Source organism: Aureobasidium subglaciale (assembly GCF_000721755.1).
Source record: "Aureobasidium subglaciale EXF-2481 unplaced genomic scaffold scaffold_6, whole genome shotgun sequence".
NCBI classification, from domain to species: Eukaryota; Fungi; Ascomycota; class Dothideomycetes; order Dothideales; family Saccotheciaceae; genus Aureobasidium; species Aureobasidium subglaciale.
Window position 1 is genome coordinate 411,531 of NW_013566989.1, and position 17,714 is coordinate 429,244.

The following is a 17,714-nucleotide window of genomic DNA, read 5'->3' on the forward strand; positions in this document are numbered from 1 at the left end:
CAAGGCAGGAAGATGAGGAGTAACCATAGAGGAGGTACTCGGAGTGGGATCCGAAGGTATTAGTGACATGTCTGCATGTGTGTTCAACTGAAATGAACATTTGTGTGATACAAGAGGTATGGAAAACGATGACGTCGACGCAATGGAAGTGCAAGCAAGGCGTTTTTAGTCCACCTTGAAGAGTTTGATTCTCAAGTCGTCTGCTCTCTTCGCGAGAGTCATAAACAGCCATCGAGTAAAGCAAAGCATTCTGTCAGGTTGGACAAGTGCGTTGATTGGCGGCAGCAATAGTTGCCCTAAAGCCGTGATGCGGTCTTGCAGTGGCGATGAACAAGCATTCGGAGCACAAGCCTGTGACTGACTGGCTATGGATACATGTAGCTGAAGCACTCATGCTGTAATCCTGCCGCAATGTGAGCGGAAAGAAGGCAGGTGCGACGGGCAGGAGAATGGATCGCCTAACGATTAGGCTCCATCGACAGGGTCGCCCCTTGGACCCTGAAAATTATGGCGACTTCTTCGTAAAGATTTCGGAGCGCAAATAATGGAAACAATCTTCCTTGGACTTTCTTTCCTCTTTCGTTGCCTGCACAATGCTCAGTGAGCACTTCGCAGCATCCATATCTGCGGCGGCAGTTGCGCCCAAAGCTGCACCCAACAGTGTCAAGGATGTAGGCATTTCCGTCTTCGAAAGCCAACCGCATTCGGGCCAAAGAGCGAGTTTCAAAAAGAGCAATACCACAGCAAATTGTCTGGCCGTCAGCCCATCGCACATCTTCGCCGCGCAAGCCGACAAGGCCGTCGTCAACGTCTACAACCGTGAAAAGGGAAACCAAGAGGCAACGGTGCCATTTCAAGAGAGGATAACATGTCTGGCTTTGGCATGTGAAGACACCGTGCTGGTGCTGGGTTCGCAAACGGGTCGCATCTTTGTCTGGGAGACACACACTGGCCGAGTCGTCATCACGTCGCAAGCTCACCTTCAGCAAGTCACTGCGCTGGTCGTGGACCCGACATCAAACTTCGTCCTGTCTGCCTCGGCCGATGCTTCGATCCACGTCTGGTCGCTTCCCGCTCTGCTTTCCTTCACCAATGCCGCTCTGCAAGGCCAGCACTCTCCGTTACACACCCTCTCAGGCCACCGTGCCGCAATCACTTCTCTTGTCGTTGGTCACAGCGCTGGCTTCTGCAACATTGCTGTCTCTGCGAGCGCCGACCAGTCATGTATTGTCTGGGACTACCACGAGAACCAGTTGTTGCGCACCGTCCTGTTACCTGCCATTCCGCGATGCCTGACTCTGGATCCCGCCGACCGCGCCTTTTACACAGCTTACGATGATGGAAGTGTGCAGGTGGTTGACTTCTACAGCGAAGCCTTTTCTGCCGCAAATCCGGACTCGGTACAGCATCCACTATACGACCAGGCTCAGGCTGCTATGCCTGTTCAACCTCCTCAACAGACTCGCTGGACTCCACCTTCAGCCGACCAAGGTGCTGCTTTGAGTGCTATGCTCAGCTACGACGGAAGCATGCTCATGACGGGACACAGCAATGGAAACGTTCTTGTATGGGATGTCCCTCTTGGCCGCTACTCTTCAACCTTCACCTCAATCCCCATGATGGGCCCCGTCACGAACCTTGTCCCCTTACCCGTTCAAGGCTTCCCCGATACACGCCCTGCTCTCATCAGCCAAGCCGCCATCGTCAAGCCAAAACACGCTGCTTTCGACAAGGCCGACCTTGATGGTGCTATTCCAGGAAACTACAACTTGAGCTTACAATTTTCGCGTCAACTTCCCATGCCCCATATCTCCGCTTCAAAGAAACAAGCCGCCGTCATCGAGTCCGATTTCCTCACTGCCCTTACACATCCAGTGTTTCCCGAGTCGTTGCTTGCCGATTCTCTTGCCGAGCTCGCAAGCTGGAACGGCTCAGCAAAACCTCAGCCTATCGCGCTTAGTGCTGCCGCTCCTGTCGCTTCTACTGCTCAAGTAGAAGTCCCAGCTGCTCAGCAACAAGTCTCGGACTCTGCTGATTTCATGTCACTCGATGCTCCAGAGTCTGCATCTGGACCCACAGTCGAACAGCAAAACGAGGCATTGAGAGCCGAGCTTGCCGCCTTGAAGCGTGTGCAAAGAGCTAGTCTAGTACAGATGGAGTCACTACGGAAAGAAAAGGTCGAGTTGCTTGCAAAGATCAGGCAAGACATTGACGATGACATGGAGGACGAAGTGAACGAAGACGAAAAGAGCGAAAGAGCTTGGGGGAGACTAGCCGCGACAGGCGAGTACCTCGAGAGCGAAGAAGAGTCGGAGTAACATGCATGTAAAGGCATGAATTTTTGTCAATACCCTTGTCTATCAAACACCATATCCGGCGTTCAAACTGGCGTCCAAAGGCATTTCAAAATAGGAAAGGTTGGTTGTTCTATCGTAGAAAGCGTTTACCATTACCATACATCGTTTCCCTCTGTCCTCCTCTCTCGTCTCGTCTCGTCTCATGCTTGTCTGTCTATCTAAGGATCGTTTCCATAATATGCCTCGTATGATCATTCGTCTCCCACCCTCGTCTACTTTGACACTCCAACAACACATTGCCACATCTAACCCTCCCCTGTAACATACGTGACACAGACTCCTCACCCTTCCACACTTCGTCATCCGCTCAAAGCTCCTTCTTCTCAGTCTCAGCAACGTAGGGGTGCTTGATGGTCAAACACCAGATGTCCAGGTAATCGCAGATGGTGACAATAACATCAACGACGAAGCTGCCGTATACACCGATCGCAAGACCCAGGCATGAGAACATAAAGGCAATTTGGTACTGTCCATCGCCCAGAGCGCTGGGCCAACCAAAGCCGATGTGGTCCTGCAAGAAAGGACCCAAGCTGTCGACTACACCAAAGATGAGAGGCAAAACCAGCACGTTGGTCATGGGAAAGCGGGACTTGGTCAAGTGCGTGACAATCATTTGGCCGACGGAGTAAGCGTTGACGATACCAACGAAGAAGACGAAAGGCACGAGGTGCTGGCGAAGAATGACGGGTTGCAAGAAGAGGTAGATGGGGATGACGGTCCAGGTGAGGGCGAAAGGAGCCAGACCGTAGAGAGCAGTGATGGGATTTTCCTTGCGAGCGCGACGAGCAGCCATGACGTTCATGGCGCTCAAGACGGTGTTGAAGATCAAGACAGCGCTACCGTAGACCATGTACCAGTCTACCCACTCCATCTCGTAGATGAATGCAGGCAAGAAATCATAGCGAGGCATGCCGAGGGTTGCAAGCATGGACTGGTGCCAGAAGCTGCCACCGCCGACGTAGCCGGTGAATGCGTAGATGATGCAGAGGGTAACGATACCCTCAACAGGACCCGAGACAATACCAAGGGTCAGAGTGTGGGTGTGATATTCGTCCCAGGTTTGCACGTAAAAGGTCAAGAGAGAGGCAAAGAGGATGAGGATGGTTCTCCAGCCCTGGCCCAAGTTCATGGCGGCTGAGAAGATGAGAACCTCGAGGGAAGTGTTTAGGGCATCAACACCGTGATCGAAAAGCTCGCCGAGAGGACCGCTTTGTCTAGTTCTTCGTCTACATGGGACTGTCAGTCCTAGTAAAGCTTCGATCCGCCTATGAGTTGTGACCTACGCTTGGCTACCATCTACGGCATCAAAAGTCTGATATGTGAAAAGACCAATTGCCCAAGAGTAGTAAACCCATGACGGGCAATCTTGATCCATTCCAGGCGTGTAGTAAAACATCGTCAGCAAGTTCATAATGACAAAGCTGAACCCGCTCAAAGTGATCTGTAGTTTTAGGTCTTAGCATTTCGGTATACATCAATCGAGTCCTCGAATCACGACTCGAGTTGAGCTCAAATCCGAATAATGAAGCTTACGAGATTGGGCCTACAAAACACACATCAGAACCTTCATCTCTCAACTTCAGAGCGTATAGATCGATTTACTCACGCCATGGACATTGGAAAACAATTGATGACGACGTGCGTGTAAAATGGCTTCAACACATAACGCGACAACAAGCTGTGGTCAACACCGGAGTACTTGTACTCCTTGAGCTTTGGAAGCTGGTCTTGACGAATATACACCATGATTGACAGATCTACGATATAATCTTTAGAAGAAAAAGAAGAAGAGTAGCTACGAAAAGATCAGGGACGGGCGACAGCGCGAGAGAGATATCGAGTCTCTCGAGAAAAACGCGCCAAGCAAAAGCACAACGAGGGCGTGCACGATCCTGCTTTCCACTTTCAAGTTCAGACCGCCCTCGTCATAGGTGGAACACGTGCAAATATTGGAAAGCTTCCTGCCCTCTTACTCGAGTACCATCGTCGTATCATCTGCCTGTGGTCTTGCCCAACTGCTGCTTCGAGTTGCTTTCGTCGCTCTAAGCTCACGTCTTCTGTTGTGGCCAGACTGCTCTCGTCGCTGCAATTTAACCCTCTCAAGCCGCCAACCCTGCTCGACGTCTCTTCGAGCTTCATTCGTCATGCATCCATCCCCCTGCTATGCACTGGCATGACTAGCAGCTTCCTGATTGAGATGAACTGATGTGATATCCGTTTAAAGACGTGGCCGATTGAATATCATCCACAAGAAACCGATTCTAGTAAATTCAACGTCGAAACACCGCGTCCATGGAGTGATCAGAAGAGAGGAAGTACACCCGAAGGCAAGATTGACCATGCAAGCGAATAGGATATCAATTGGAACATACTTGATCAAAGCTATCGTGTTGTCCACCTTCGCAAACGAAGCGAAGCTATTTATCACCATCGGCCACCATCATCCGCATGTGACCGCTATTCCCAAACGCCAACATACTTCCTGCTGATCATGGTAGTCTTGGCCAAGAACATGTCTGGACCAAATTCTCCTTTGAATCCTTCAGGAAGGTCAAGTAGCTCATTGATCGAGGTCCAGTACTTGTCCTTTTCGTCGTAGAATTTTTTTGTGGCCTCCCATGAGGTCTTCAAGTTCTTCCATGCTGTACCCCTGGCAAGATACGAAGCGTCGGTAACGAGATCTCCAGATCCGTTGACCCATACTTTGACGTCGCTCCTAGGTCTTTGCGCTGGAGACTCTTCGAGAAGTGGATCCCCGGCTCGCTTCAGGTAGCGCTTGGAACGTGACAACAGCTGCGAAGTCTCCGCTTCTTCATCTCCATCCATATGGGACGCCTCCTCGTCAGACTTGGATTGATGGCGGCGGTTGTGCCTTGCCTTGTGATAACAATTAGCACGATCCTCCTTGTCTTTATCAACCAGCAGAAGTTCTTCGATGTCTTGGTAGTCGTCATGCTCGGCAGCGGCACCAAACCCTGCCGAATGGTCATCGTCTGCACGATTATCATGTTCATCATCAGCGAGCTCATCATCGGTCTCCTGGAAGCCGTCAGAGTTGGCGGCAGTACCAAATGTGGGATCTGCGTGACGGTGACGATGGCGACTTGAGTCGTAGCCTCCGTCCTCTTCGAAGATCGGAGACTTCAATAGCGTGATGGTCTGCTCGATTTAAATGTTGTTGTATGCTTCCTCTAGACAGTGAACTCGGTCAGGAATTTCTCGAACCTGCTCAAGTGCCTCTTCGTGTTCCTTTACCATTGGCTTCATCTTCTCAAAACTCTTTCGAAAGATACGAAGTTTGTCCTGGAGGTTGTCGACGCGACTGGGAGTCTCACGAACGAGATCCACCACTTTGGTGTGTTCGTCCACAATTGGCTTTATACTCTCAATATCTTCTTGCACGTTGTGAAGCCGGGCTTCGAGATCTTTGAAAGGATCGATGACCTCCTGATTACGGCCAAACGCGTTGGAAGCTTCATTCATCGATGACTCAATGGTCCTGAAATCCTCCCGAACGCAGTAGATCTGGTCTTCAAGGTCTTTGATACGACCAGGGACTCCTTGAACGAGATTGTACGCCTCCGCATTCATCTTCACAGTCGACTTCATGTTCATGACATCTTCCTGGATGCTACCGAGCCGTTCCTCAACGAGACCAACACGGGCAGGGACTTGTTGCACCAGAGTGAGTGCGCATTCATGTTCCTCTACGGTTGGCTTGAGGCTCTTGAGCTCTTCTCGCACATTTTCAAGATTGGTTTGGAGTTGGTTGACCAGTGTGGCGTTGTCGTTGGCGAAGGTCCTCAGTTTTGGAAAGTCTTTTTTCGCCTTAGATGCGTCTTTCTTTGACTTGGATACGTTTCTCTTCAATTTGGTGAGTTTGCGGGAGTGTGTTCGGAGGCTTTGGCCAAATCTTCAAGATTGGAGTCTTGTGTCGCCATCTCTTGTTTGACTCTAGTCACGAACTTGACGAAGCATCGCGCCAGTGCGGATTGAGAATCGGTCGGCTTCATGTTGTCAAGCTCGAAAGGGAAGTCTTCAACACTCTTTGGAGATGCATCCAACAGAGATTGTTCATCCATGATGACTTGTCGACTTGATCGGATTGTGAGGCTGTGTGGAAGATGAGAAAAACTCGAGAGCAAAGGGCGAGTCGGAAGGCGGACAAACAAGAAGAAAGGGCAGGAATCAAACGGTGAGGCTGGGATCAAAAGACGAGGGAGAAATTGGAAGCCGGCGACGAGGACGAGGGGAATTTGTTGTAGTTGACGCAGAAGAGGTAATGACTGGCTAACGTGCACAGTCCGTGGTTGTTCAAGAAGGAGCCATCGTGCTCTGTGTTTGTGCGGACGGAAAGACAACACTGATCCCACGACTTACGCACAGCAATGCTTTTCACTTAGGTACTCACTTGTGATTAATTGTTGCTTGCACCCATCGCGTGGAGAATCAATTGATCGTGCTGTCATTTGATCGTCCTGGTGTTCGATCGTTCGGTGACGGCGACTGACAGCTGCTGGAAAGCTTGACGAGACACATCGTTTGCTGAAAACTGGAACGATAAATTGTGCCTGGTTACATGAATGAAGCTGGCCTAGATTGTAAGGTATACAGCGCTTGTGGTAAGATCGATGAACGCTATATGGATGCTGGTACTTCCCAACCAGTAGATGCTGTTGCTCGTCTGTTCTGCTTCTCGGATTCCTATGATCAGACATTCTATGCTACGGGACTCCAGGGCATGGGGACCAAGATTCTGCTCTTCATCGTTTGAATCAGGGGAACAGTCTTGTGCACCGTTTCGCCCCAGCCAGATACGCTCCAGCTCTGCTCTCTGCGTGAGCGTCTCTCCTCGAGGTCGGCGAACTGCCATAGGTGGTGGACGGTGTTGAGGTCTCCGATCTGCACGAACCAAGCTCCCACGCCTTCCATGACCTCTTTTCTGGCACGCAGACCGGTACGCCAGTGTGTCTCCCACTCCAGGAGGTTTCCGGGATGTAGGGTGTATGAACGAAGCTCGAAGACACCACCGAGCTTGCGAGGAGCAGTTGTGGGCCAGAATGAGAACTCTTGCATGAGAGATGTCTTCTTCGAGTTTATCAGCGACTTAAGCTTGCGGTCGAACTCTGCGAAATCAGGGTGGTGCTGGATGGCGTGAAGGGATGCGTGGTAGCCCTCGTAACGTTGGTACTCCCAGATGTGTACTATGCGTCCGTTAGCAGCGTCTCAGAAGGATGTGGCATGCGAGGGGGACACACCAAATGTATCGCAGTCGCCGACTTCAGTTCGCCAACTTCCCACCAGATGAACCTTGTTCTCAGGCATGTTGGCCATTCTGGGGTACCACGTACCGACCAGCTCAACATACTCGTCGACCTTGTCGGGCTTGACGTCGTGGAGGACAATGCTGTGGACGTATTTTCCTCTAGCAAGCACCTGACTGAAACTGCGCTCGATCTCCTTGTCCATCTCACGGCCTTCCTGGGTGCCGTAGAGCAGGTTGGAGAGGCGGCCGCCCTTTTTGCCGTCTTCTATCTGCTCGCGTGCTTCAAGTCCTGTTAGTACGTTTCCTGACACGAGTGCGCAAAGCTCATAGGCATGTGATTTGACTGACTCTCATCTTGCTCACGCTTCTTCTGAGCGGCAGCCAGCTCGTCACGGAACTGCTGGGACTTTTGGTCGAATAGCTGACCCTTGTTGGGCTCGACGTCGGAGAGCGAAGGTGCTCTGTTTGGTGCGGCGGCGACTACGCTCGTCGAGAGAGGACGTGTCAGGTTCGATGTGCCTAACGAGGACAGGCGCGATACGAGACGTCGTGAATACATGGTTGAAGATAAGGGAGTATGATGATGTATATGAAGACGGGGACACTGTGACCAAGCCTGAAGTCTGGTAAATTGCCAATTATGCAGGGTAGATTGTGGTATGAAATGGACGACAAGCAAGACAACCACAGGACGAAGCAAAGAGAGAAGAGAGGTCAGCTCGAGATCCCTGAGCTGAGGGTTCCTCCGCTGATCGACAGCGCAAGCGTGGGGCGGGGTTGTGGAGAAGACCTTGTCGACGGCGGGATCCCGGGAGCTACGACCAGGTACGTTAATAAATCGCGACTCGGCTATCCATCTCGTTCGCGTTCATGTGCTTGTGACCGGAAGACACAAATCATTCCGCCATCTTCCATTGCTCGCCGATGCACTCGATGTGGCAGACCCGTTGTGGCTCAAAGCAAGAACCCACTGTTTGGAGGCCAGTCCACTCAAAATCGTCATGAAAGCCACAATTATTAGCGTATAGATGCGTCATGAGGCCCAAGCTCTATTTCCTTCCCAGTCCCCTTCGGTCACAGGTACGGAACATTTCGTCTGGACTCGATAGCTATAAAATCACAAGACCCCTCTCGTCCCTCACTTTTCCCTCTTTCACTACATCAAATCAAAATCAATCTTCATCATGTACGCCGCCAGACCAATTGCCCGCTCTTCCATCCCCAGAACTCTTCGCTCAGCGAGAGTTCCCCGCAACACCCAAGCTCGTTTCCAGTCCTCGTCCTCTTCAAGCAGCTCATCCACCGGCACAAACTCTCATGTCGTTACTGGTCTTGCCAGCGGTACTGCTGTTGCCGTTGTCGGTTACACCATCTACGCCCTGAGCCCTGCTGGCCGCATGTCCAGAAAGATCAACGGTACCGCCAAGGATGCCTACGTTTACTACAACGATGTCACTTCAAAGATTCAAGCAAACACTCCTGATGCTGATGATGCCATCAACTACGTCAAGGAGTTCGCCTACTCTTACGTTGCCTGGATCCCCGGTGGCCGCAAGTACGTTGACACTGCCTTCAAGGATCTTGACACCCTTCGTCAGAACCACAAGGACGATGTCGACAAGATCATCAGAGAAACATACAGCGAGTTCCAAGAGGTTTCCAAGAACGGTTTTAGCCGCGACAGCTTGACCAAGGCCATGGAGGCCCTCAGCAACCTGTCCCAGAAGATTGGTGCTCTCGCCGCCGACGCTGCCCAAGACCTTATGGACAACCACCCTCAGCTCAAGGAGCAAGTTGGCCCCAGAATCGAGCAGCTCAAGTCCATGGGTGACCAATACGGCCCCGAGGTCAAGCAAGAGGTTGACAGAACCTGGGATCAGGTTAAGGAGGTCATGGCTGGTGGCCTCAGCGTTGCCAACATCAACAAGGCCCGCCAGATCGTCGAGGAGAAGTACGAGAAGGTCAAGCAGCTCGGTGACCAGGCCTGGCAGAAGGGTCTTGACCAGGCCAAGCCTTACTTCGACAAGAACCCCAAGATCAAGGAGCTCATTGAGAACAACGCCGACGCTCTCAAGCAAGGCAACGCCAAGGAGCTATTCGAGAAGGTCAAGAGCGGTGTCGAGTCCGGCAGCACTGGTGACCTCGAGGGGTACGTCAACAAGGCCGTTGAGAAGGCCAAGTCCAAGGGCTCTGAGGTCAGCTCCCAATGGGGCTTCGGTGGATTGGACCAATACCTTAAGATGATCCCCAGCGGCGGTGAGATTCTTCCCAAGCTTCAGCAACTCAAGGAGGTCGCCGAGAAGCACAAGACCGAGGGCGAGAAGCTCTTGAACGAGACCATGGAGGAGCTCAAGAAGGTCTTGGAGAAGCAGTCCAGCAAGGCTCAAGACATCGTCGAGCAGGCCAAGAAGGATGCCAAGTAGACGATTGCCTCTCACGACAGATATTCCCCTTCGACTGTACTATTATAGTTTAACGACCCCTTCTTCAGCATACAGGCAGTAGCGGCCTCTTTAATATTCCAGGCTCAGCAGACCTGCGAGAATAAAAACGCATTACAAGCATTCCACATCCTTTTTTCACACTTGTCAACGTTGAATCTCATTTCGAGCCTACCCAGTATCTGCTCAATGACTATCCAACCTACCGTCCTTGTTAGCCAGATTATACAGAGAATTTGGTCCTACCAGCAGGTAGGAGCGATGCAGGATCTCGGAAGACGGTGAGAAGGTGCCATCAGATAGCACATGACCAGAGCCTCACCAAGCGGTTCAAGCCCCAGCAGGCCCTGAGATACAGCCCGATCATCGTAGTACTTGACTATCTAATGCTATACGCCATGCGACAGAGCAGGGTCAAGGTTAACAGGTGACACAGCTTCGTCTCCTTTCTGGGCAACGAAGATGAATGCTATATTATCACGGGCTCAGTCTGCCTGGTCTTTGAAGAAGATCTTCGAGAGAAATTTCGACGAGAAAGACGCTGGCCAGAAGACGATGCGGATCGGCCGTGGGCGTGGGAGATGGTATCAGCTCGTGATAGCTGCTCGAGCAAGCATGAATACTCTCGGTCGTTGAGCGTAGACTAGCGATCAAGGCCAACGCATAGTGGGTATAACCACGAGATAAGTAGCCTGCTCAATGTATGGATTATATCGATGATATTGCAGAGAACGACCATAGCAAGGGACGGACAGAACCAGTGTCAGGAGCGCGACTTTCATCACGGCGGTCGACACATTGTAAACACAAGGTGATACAGTCAGCCGAGCTTTGCAACCAGACACTAGCAGAAGAAGCCATAGAATCCGCGATGCTTTTCGTCGTCATGCTCGTGTCCAGCTGAATTAGATCTCCATGGCCAATATCAAGAATGGTGATCCCCGATAGTCGGTTCATCTCGAACGGGCGGCATGAAAATCTTTGGATGGAGAGATGAAGACTGAACAAGAGACATAGAAGCGAAGGGCTGAACAAGAGGTCATTGAGTAAACAAGGTTGCCAGCAAACAGCAGATAGATGTTGCATAGAGCGGAGACTATACGCCTCTGGTTGACTATAAGACTCCGAGTAGAGGACTTTCGGATAGATGGATGTTCAAGAGAAACGAGACAATAGTCAAGAAACTAGGTGATATGCCAGCTGCCATTGGCATCGGTAGCTGTCTCTGCGATCAGAACAAGGTCAATACCATTTCGTGATCGTGACCGAAGAGATACAAGAGGCTGGCAAGTAGAGTCGAGCCCGACACCGATCAGAGTCTGGAGCAACAAGACAGAATAACAGGGAGTGACTAGTCAGCTGGACTGCTTCGACTCTTTGCCCATGGAGGATGTCTCGAAGGCTGATCGGAGATGGCAACTCTGCACACCACTATGTAGTGCATGGATCAAGTGACTTGAAAGCAGACGTGTTCAGGAGTAGGAAGGATATACTGACAAATCACGAGCTGGATAAGGTTTCACAAGAGTAACATAAAGGTCGTAATACTGTGCGCATTGAATAAGGGTATTTTTTGCAGAAGAGACTCGTCAAATTGAGATTGAGCTTTTTGAAGGGCGCTGTCATGAGCTGGCACGACACCCGGATACCCGTGACCTGTACCGAACAGCCATTCAGAACGCCGAGGCGGAGCGATAGATTTACTCCTCCTCCTCCTCCTCGTCACCACCAGCCTCCTTGGACTCGGCGGCCTTGGCCTTCTTTCTGCGGACACGACCGGGACGACCGCCACCGAAGGGCGAGGTCAGGGCGAAGTCAATGTGCTTCTGGGCGTCAAGACGAACGACGAACGAAGGGACGTTGACGATCTGCTTGCCGACACGGATGTGACGCTGGCGGATGAGGACACGAGCGTGGTGGATAGACTTGGCGAGGCCGAGCTTGTAGACGCAGGTCTGGAGACGACGCTCAAGGAAATCCTCGACCTTCAAGGCCAAGACGTAATCGAGCTTCATGCGGGACTCGTCAAGAACACCGACACGGACCAGACGGCGAATGAGGGCGTTTCCTTCGAAGAGACGCTTGGGGTCCTTCTCGTCCATGGTCAGGAGCTGACTGCATCGGGGTGTTAGTGAGTGGTCGTGTGATGGTAGTTGCGCAACGTTTGCAGAGGCGTGAAGATTTCTCTTGTCGCGCGCAGAATCAGCAAAACAGAGCAAAGGAGATTCAGACGTACCGAGCAGCACGACGGATCTTGGACAGAGTGAGCTGGACGCGCCAGATCTCACGCTTGTTACGGAGACCGTACTCGCCGACACTCTTCAACTCAGAGTCCCTATTCCAGGGTGTTAACCACGGATTCCATTGACATGAACAGAGCAAGCTCTAGCTCAGTGGCCATTGGACGATACTAACAGACGAGCGGACTCGAAAGGTCTACGGGGGACCTTGTAGGTCTTGGAGTAAGAACGGGGGGCCATGGTTGTCGTCGGTGGGAAGTCTCTCTCGCGCAGAAAGGAAGCGCAAGTGCAGAAGTTCGACAGTGTGAAAAGGCAGCAGTGATCGTGGGGGTCCGTGCGTAGCGTGATCTTGGCAGCCCACGGCCGTCGCGGGCGTCGAAAATCCTCGCTGGCCCTTTGAAGTTTCCCTTTGAAGCCGCGACGACAACTATATCCCGACAACCCCCAGTTCTTCACAAACAACCGTCAAAATGGGTCACGCCGCAGGTCTCAGGTACACAACTCGCCCTCTCATGCGCTCCAACGAGACGCAGTCGCCAACTCGAACGACTCGGACGCTGATGCGGTGAAAAACAGAGCTGGTACCAGATACGCCTTCTCGCGCGACTTCAAGAAGAAGGCAAGCACACCGATCGATTCTCCGAGCCTCTACGAGCACGCCGACTAACACCTCTCAAGGGTCTCATCGCCCTCTCGACCTACCTCAAGCAGTACAAGGTCGGAGACATTGTCGATGTCGTCGCCAACGGTGCCGTCCAGAAGGGGTCAGTCGCCAGCCCTCACATGCCGATCGCCGCAAGAATCCACGCCTCTAACAACCCAACAGTATGCCCTACAAGGTCTACCACGGAAAGACTGGTGTCGTCTACAACGTGACCAAGTCCGCCGTCGGTGTCATCCTCTACCGCCAGGTCGGCAACCGTTACATCGAGAAGCGCATCAACGTCCGCATTGAGCACGTCCGCCACTCCCGCTCGCGCGAGGAGTTCTTGACCCGCGTCAAGACCAACGCCGAGAAGAAGCGCCAGGCCAAGACCGACGGCTCCCACGCCTTCCTCAAGCGCCAGCCCGCCATGCCCCGTGAGGCCCGCACCATCTCCATCAAGGAGGCCAAGCCCGAGACTCTTGCTCCTATCGCCTACGACACTGCCATCTAAGCGTGGAGTTTGATGATGAGCACCCTGGGGCCTCTTTTTTTGCTAGCTGTGGGTGGGGAGTTTTTTTTATGGAATTACCAAAAAATGGCATCGAGTCTTCTGAACACTTCCATACAATCATCCCGGCAGGAGCAAAATGGCATACAAAATGGTCGTGATCTGACTGCATGAGAGGCTTTATTATACCAAAGAGAAAAGTACCTGCCTCGAGCCATGTCGAATTGAGGGCTCTTTTACGAATACCACTCCCCATTCTACGCTACACCATGTTCATTCTTCGTATCTTCAGAAACTGTTTCAATGTGCAGAGAAAATGTCATGTCTCGTTGATCTTTTTAACAAGCAGTGAATATGTTCATGCGAGAACCACTCTGAGCACCTAACTAGGCACCGTTCTTGACGACCTCATCCCACTTTTGGCCAGTCAACATCTCGAAAGCCTCACGGTACTTCTTGGCCGTCTCCTTGACCACTGCATCGGTCATCTCGACACCATCCTTGCCCTTGAGACCCTCCTTGGTAAGCCAGTCACGCAGGTATTGCTGTGCATATCGTAAATTAGTGCATGTGCAAGCCAATATCATATTCATCCAACATACCTTGTCGAAGCTGTCTTGCGACTTGCCAAGCTCGTACTTGTCTGCAGGCCAGAAGCGCGAGCTGTCTGGGGTAAGAACCTCATCCACAAGGATAACTTCGTCAGTGTCGACATCAAGACCGAACTCGAACTTTGTGTCGGCAATGATAATACCACGCTCGGCAGCATAGTCTCTAGCCTTTTGATAATGATTAGTCTGATGCCAATGCAAAACTCCACAAGATACTTACGATTTGGTAGACCTTCAAACTCAGCTCCTCAATCTTCTTTGCGTACTTCTCGCCGACAATCTTGGTGGCTTCTTCAGGGCTGATGTTTTCGTCCTTGTCACCGACTTCTGCCTTGGTGCTGGGGGTCCAGAGAGGCTTCTCGAGCTTCTGGCTTTCTTGCAGACCCTTGGGCATGGCGATACCGTGAACAGTGCTAGTCTTCTTGTACTCTGACCATGCAGATCCAGTAATGTAACCACGGACAATGCTCTCCAAAGGCAGAACCTTCAAGCGACGAACATGCATAGTACGCAGACGAAGCTGGTCACTAACCTCTGCAGGAAGAGATGAAGCCACTGACTCTGGCACTGAAGCACTGAGAAGGTGAGTCTTGAGGTCAGGAATCTTCTCCTTGAACAGGTTGAACCAGTGAGCAGTCATGAGAGTAAGGAGGGCACCCTTTTGAGGGACTCCGTTCTTCATGATGACATCGTAGGCCGAGATGCGGTCTGTGGCGACAAAGAGCAGTGTCTTAGCATCAACCTCGTAGATCTCGCGAACCTTGCCGCTGGCAATCTTCTTCAAGCCATGCTGCTCGACTGTTCAACAAGTCAGACGATAATGTGAGCTTTCCGGATGGTAATCATGCGTACCCTGCGAGTCAATCTGTGTGACAGTTGGAGGGTTTGACATGATGTTGGTTAGATTACCTTCTGAGCACTCTGTCAGCACTTGCACCCCGACTCAATAGCGGATCTAGCCCAGTGTGATGTGTGAGGTGATGATATGAAGTGCAACGGCATCTTACTAAGCTCAAACCATAGCGACATACAGGTCTTGTGCAATTGATAAAATCGCTTGTTATGGCTGCAGTCCTGCATGAGGTAATACATATGAAAATGGATGAAATGAGTGGTCAATTGACTCTTTACTTGGAAGAAAGATACGTGAATGGTGGAAGCAATAGGGGATACAGTTTTGAACAACTTTGACTCAATAGAAATGTACTCACTTGACAGATGATCTTGAAGATGGTTTGACAATGATGTATAACAGATGAAGCTGCTATATTGCTCATTAGTGGAGAAACTTTCTGCTCCGAGAGTCGGAGTGTCTAACGCCAAGGCCTACATCATCGCGGGGCAGGGTTGCCTCTCTCCTCTGCGATACAAAGGCATAGCCGTTTTTAAAGAAGTCCATCATTGAGGTCTTAATTACAAAGATGGGAAGACTTGTTCACTGGTAGACTGCATGAGAGAGCAATGTTTGCGAAGATATGTTACAAATCGTAATGAAACCTTTCCCAGTACTATGAAATCGCAGCTGACCCATTTTTCCTCCATGAAAATCATAAAACGCCCTGTCGCAAGTGGTATCATAGTAACAAGCCTCTCCAGAAAGTCCCGCCCATGTACGATCCTAACTCCATAGACCATTCATCCCGTCTGATCGTGATGTTGGAATGCATATTCAGCACTCGCGAACCCGTTATTGGTGTCTACTAGCGCCAGCCCAGTAGTCCCATTGGTTCGAAGAGGATTCGGTATTACCATCAACTCCTGCGTAAGGGCCCATAGTAGGTCCTGTCGTACTGTGGTACTCTGTGTCACTGTCCCATCTGTTCATGCCCGGCCTCGATGCGTCGTTACTGCCAAATGCACTTGGCTGAGACACTTGCGCTCGACCTCCCATGAGACTCATATCGGCTCCAGGTGCCTCTGACTCTCCATGGTCCGACCTATCTTCAAATGAGCCGTTTCTTATGGGCGAATGCGAAGGCGAGTATGGGTATGGGCGAGCTGATAAACCACTCTGCTGCGCGTTGGACAACAGACCAGCTGTATCAGCATCGTCGACTGTATCCGCCCTAGCTCGCCTTTGGTGTTCAAGCTCCGTTGCGGATGGTACCGTATGAGTTGTGACATTAGGACCAGGTATCGATGTCGCTGGTTCGTCGATGTTGATTTTTGGTGTTGTGTATGAGACGTCGTGGTGTCTATGCCTGCGACGCACGAAGAGCCATCTAAAGCCTCTAGCTGTAGCCTTGATGAGATCCCAGGGATTGAAGGTGTCGCCATAGGCTTTGATTCCCAACCAACCTCCGTGGTACTTGGGTGCAGTTCCTGAGAATCCAGAGCCAGGAGCGGTGACAGGATCTGCGTATGGAGTTTTTGAGAGGTCATACTCGCGCCACGGGAAGGCGAAGAGATGCATCACAGCGAATATGGCCATTTCGACGCACAAGAGCATTGACGGAATGCCTACCTTGATGTCCGGATACGAGATCTTGTTCGTAGGTTGTAAAGGTCCACTGGACGATGATAGGAACGAGATGACAAGCTGCAATCGTTAGTGTCTTTGTATGTGGTCGGTGATTGTCAAAATTTACCGATTGCCAGAAACTGAAGAAAATAACCAACTTGATACACAGGACCTTCAAGAAAGGTCTGTGTTCAGCGAGATCGACTTTCAATTGCAGATAGAATTGGACCAGCATGAACATGGCAACAGTGACCGAGGCACCCTCAATGACCATGACCCAAATGTGAGCAAAAGCTGGATGTAGCGAGGCTTCACAGTAGCGATCCAAGGCCTCCGAGACGACACTGACGATGGTAAATAGCACACGGACCAAGGCGTACTGGAATACTGAGAACCAAACGACCTGAAATTCACAATCAGCATGACGATTGAGAAAGGTTTGCAGAGGTATGAGAGTCGTACGTTGAACCAGGTCAACCCGCTTCTCGGTATGCGCAAGATGCCCTTGTCTTTTCCGCCTGTACACTTTTGCAGTCCGAAAACGCCCCAAAACCAGTTGATGGGCTTTACTTGGCGGAAGTAATCCTTTTGCTCGTGTAGATTTGGAGCGATGTAGTGACAAAGGAGGGTGAAGAACGAGGCGATCGCAAAGGCCTCATAACAGTCGCGCAGAACTTCGAAGTATATCGAGTGCTTGTAGTAGAGGTAGGAGAGGAAGGAGACGGTCGAGTAGATGGGTATCATAAGGAGGATTCGGATGATGCTTATCGAAAGTCAGCACAATTGGAATTGCTAAGCATGTCGCGGTGGAGGGGTGGGTCTGTACTGTTTCTGTTCCCATGGCTTCGAATAATGTGTCGCGTGCTTCACGACCAGAAAGAAGGATATGATGACTGAGATGAGGGCGAAGACAGCCGACACGACAAGACCGACATGATGGAAGGTGACCTTTGCGAACAGAGGGTCCTCGACGACTGCGTGAGTGGTAAGTGGCTATACAAGGACTGGAGGATCTGGCAAACATACTTGTCTGTTCTTCAGACGTTGTATTACAGCTCACCATAACGCACTTCTAGCTCGGGGGTGGAATTCTGTACAATGTTTTGCAGCCCGCGTCCAGTGTAGGGATCAAGGTGTCGGCGCGGCATGCGCTTGCGTCAGATGTAAATGAGAGAAAGCCAAAC

The 17,714-nt window shown here is 51.3% G+C and overlaps 9 protein-coding genes across 9 annotated transcripts; 3 read left to right on the forward strand and 6 right to left on the reverse strand.

Moving 5' to 3' along the window:
* The first annotated feature begins 331 nt into the window (after positions 1–331).
* AUEXF2481DRAFT_617716 (uncharacterized protein) lies at positions 332–2,491 on the forward strand. The gene has a single exon (XM_013490115.1). It carries the CDS (start codon positions 594–596, stop codon positions 2,316–2,318), a length of 1,725 nt encoding a protein of 574 aa, XP_013345569.1. The 5' UTR covers positions 332–593; the 3' UTR covers positions 2,319–2,491.
* Positions 2,492–2,558: 67 nt separating this feature from the next.
* On the reverse strand, positions 2,559–4,011 carry AUEXF2481DRAFT_38297 (uncharacterized protein). Its single transcript, XM_013489943.1, has 3 exons — positions 3,964–4,011; positions 3,641–3,900; positions 2,559–3,583 (listed from the first exon to the last, which is right to left on the reverse strand). Exons 2-3 carry the CDS (start codon positions 3,766–3,768, stop codon positions 2,665–2,667), a joined length of 1,047 nt encoding a protein of 348 aa, XP_013345397.1. The 5' UTR covers positions 3,769–3,900; positions 3,964–4,011; the 3' UTR covers positions 2,559–2,664.
* An 803-nt stretch (positions 4,012–4,814) lies between these two features.
* AUEXF2481DRAFT_28017 (uncharacterized protein) lies at positions 4,815–6,439 on the reverse strand (the record flags this gene model as incomplete). Its single annotated transcript, XM_013489868.1, has 3 exons — positions 4,815–5,516; positions 5,583–6,270; positions 6,324–6,439. The coding sequence occupies 3 exons, from the start codon at positions 6,437–6,439 to the stop codon at positions 4,815–4,817; spliced, it is 1,506 nt and encodes a 501-aa protein (XP_013345322.1).
* Positions 6,440–6,757: 318 nt separating this feature from the next.
* AUEXF2481DRAFT_618073 (uncharacterized protein) lies at positions 6,758–8,494 on the reverse strand. Its single transcript, XM_013490116.1, has 3 exons — positions 7,972–8,494; positions 7,616–7,903; positions 6,758–7,561 (listed from the first exon to the last, which is right to left on the reverse strand). Exons 1-3 carry the CDS (start codon positions 8,180–8,182, stop codon positions 7,077–7,079), a joined length of 984 nt encoding a protein of 327 aa, XP_013345570.1. The 5' UTR covers positions 8,183–8,494; the 3' UTR covers positions 6,758–7,076.
* A 313-nt stretch (positions 8,495–8,807) lies between these two features.
* AUEXF2481DRAFT_3580 (uncharacterized protein) lies at positions 8,808–10,046 on the forward strand (the record flags this gene model as incomplete). The annotated part of the gene is made up of 1 exon (XM_013489783.1): positions 8,808–10,046. One exon carries the CDS (start codon positions 8,808–8,810, stop codon positions 10,044–10,046), a length of 1,239 nt encoding a protein of 412 aa, XP_013345237.1.
* Positions 10,047–11,571: 1,525 nt separating this feature from the next.
* On the reverse strand, positions 11,572–12,550 carry AUEXF2481DRAFT_38303 (uncharacterized protein). Its single transcript, XM_013489944.1, has one exon. It carries the CDS (start codon positions 12,164–12,166, stop codon positions 11,765–11,767), a length of 402 nt encoding a protein of 133 aa, XP_013345398.1. The 5' UTR covers positions 12,167–12,550; the 3' UTR covers positions 11,572–11,764.
* On the forward strand, positions 12,545–13,638 carry AUEXF2481DRAFT_96266 (uncharacterized protein). Its single transcript, XM_013490076.1, has 4 exons — positions 12,545–12,797; positions 12,881–12,923; positions 12,983–13,068; positions 13,131–13,638. Exons 1-4 carry the CDS (start codon positions 12,775–12,777, stop codon positions 13,459–13,461), a joined length of 483 nt encoding a protein of 160 aa, XP_013345530.1. The 5' UTR covers positions 12,545–12,774; the 3' UTR covers positions 13,462–13,638.
* On the reverse strand, positions 13,541–15,317 carry AUEXF2481DRAFT_38304 (uncharacterized protein). The gene is made up of 5 exons (XM_013489945.1): positions 15,098–15,317; positions 14,922–14,981; positions 14,290–14,867; positions 14,061–14,237; positions 13,541–14,003 (listed from the first exon to the last, which is right to left on the reverse strand). The coding sequence occupies exons 2-5, from the start codon at positions 14,959–14,961 to the stop codon at positions 13,845–13,847; spliced, it is 954 nt and encodes a 317-aa protein (XP_013345399.1). The 5' UTR covers positions 14,962–14,981; positions 15,098–15,317; the 3' UTR covers positions 13,541–13,844.
* Positions 15,318–15,756: 439 nt separating this feature from the next.
* Positions 15,757–17,593, reverse strand: AUEXF2481DRAFT_3584 (uncharacterized protein; the record flags this gene model as incomplete). The annotated part of the gene is made up of 5 exons (XM_013489784.1): positions 15,757–16,608; positions 16,658–16,933; positions 16,993–17,293; positions 17,357–17,504; positions 17,557–17,593. The coding sequence occupies 5 exons, from the start codon at positions 17,591–17,593 to the stop codon at positions 15,757–15,759; spliced, it is 1,614 nt and encodes a 537-aa protein (XP_013345238.1).
* Between the last annotated feature and the right edge of the window lie 121 nt (positions 17,594–17,714).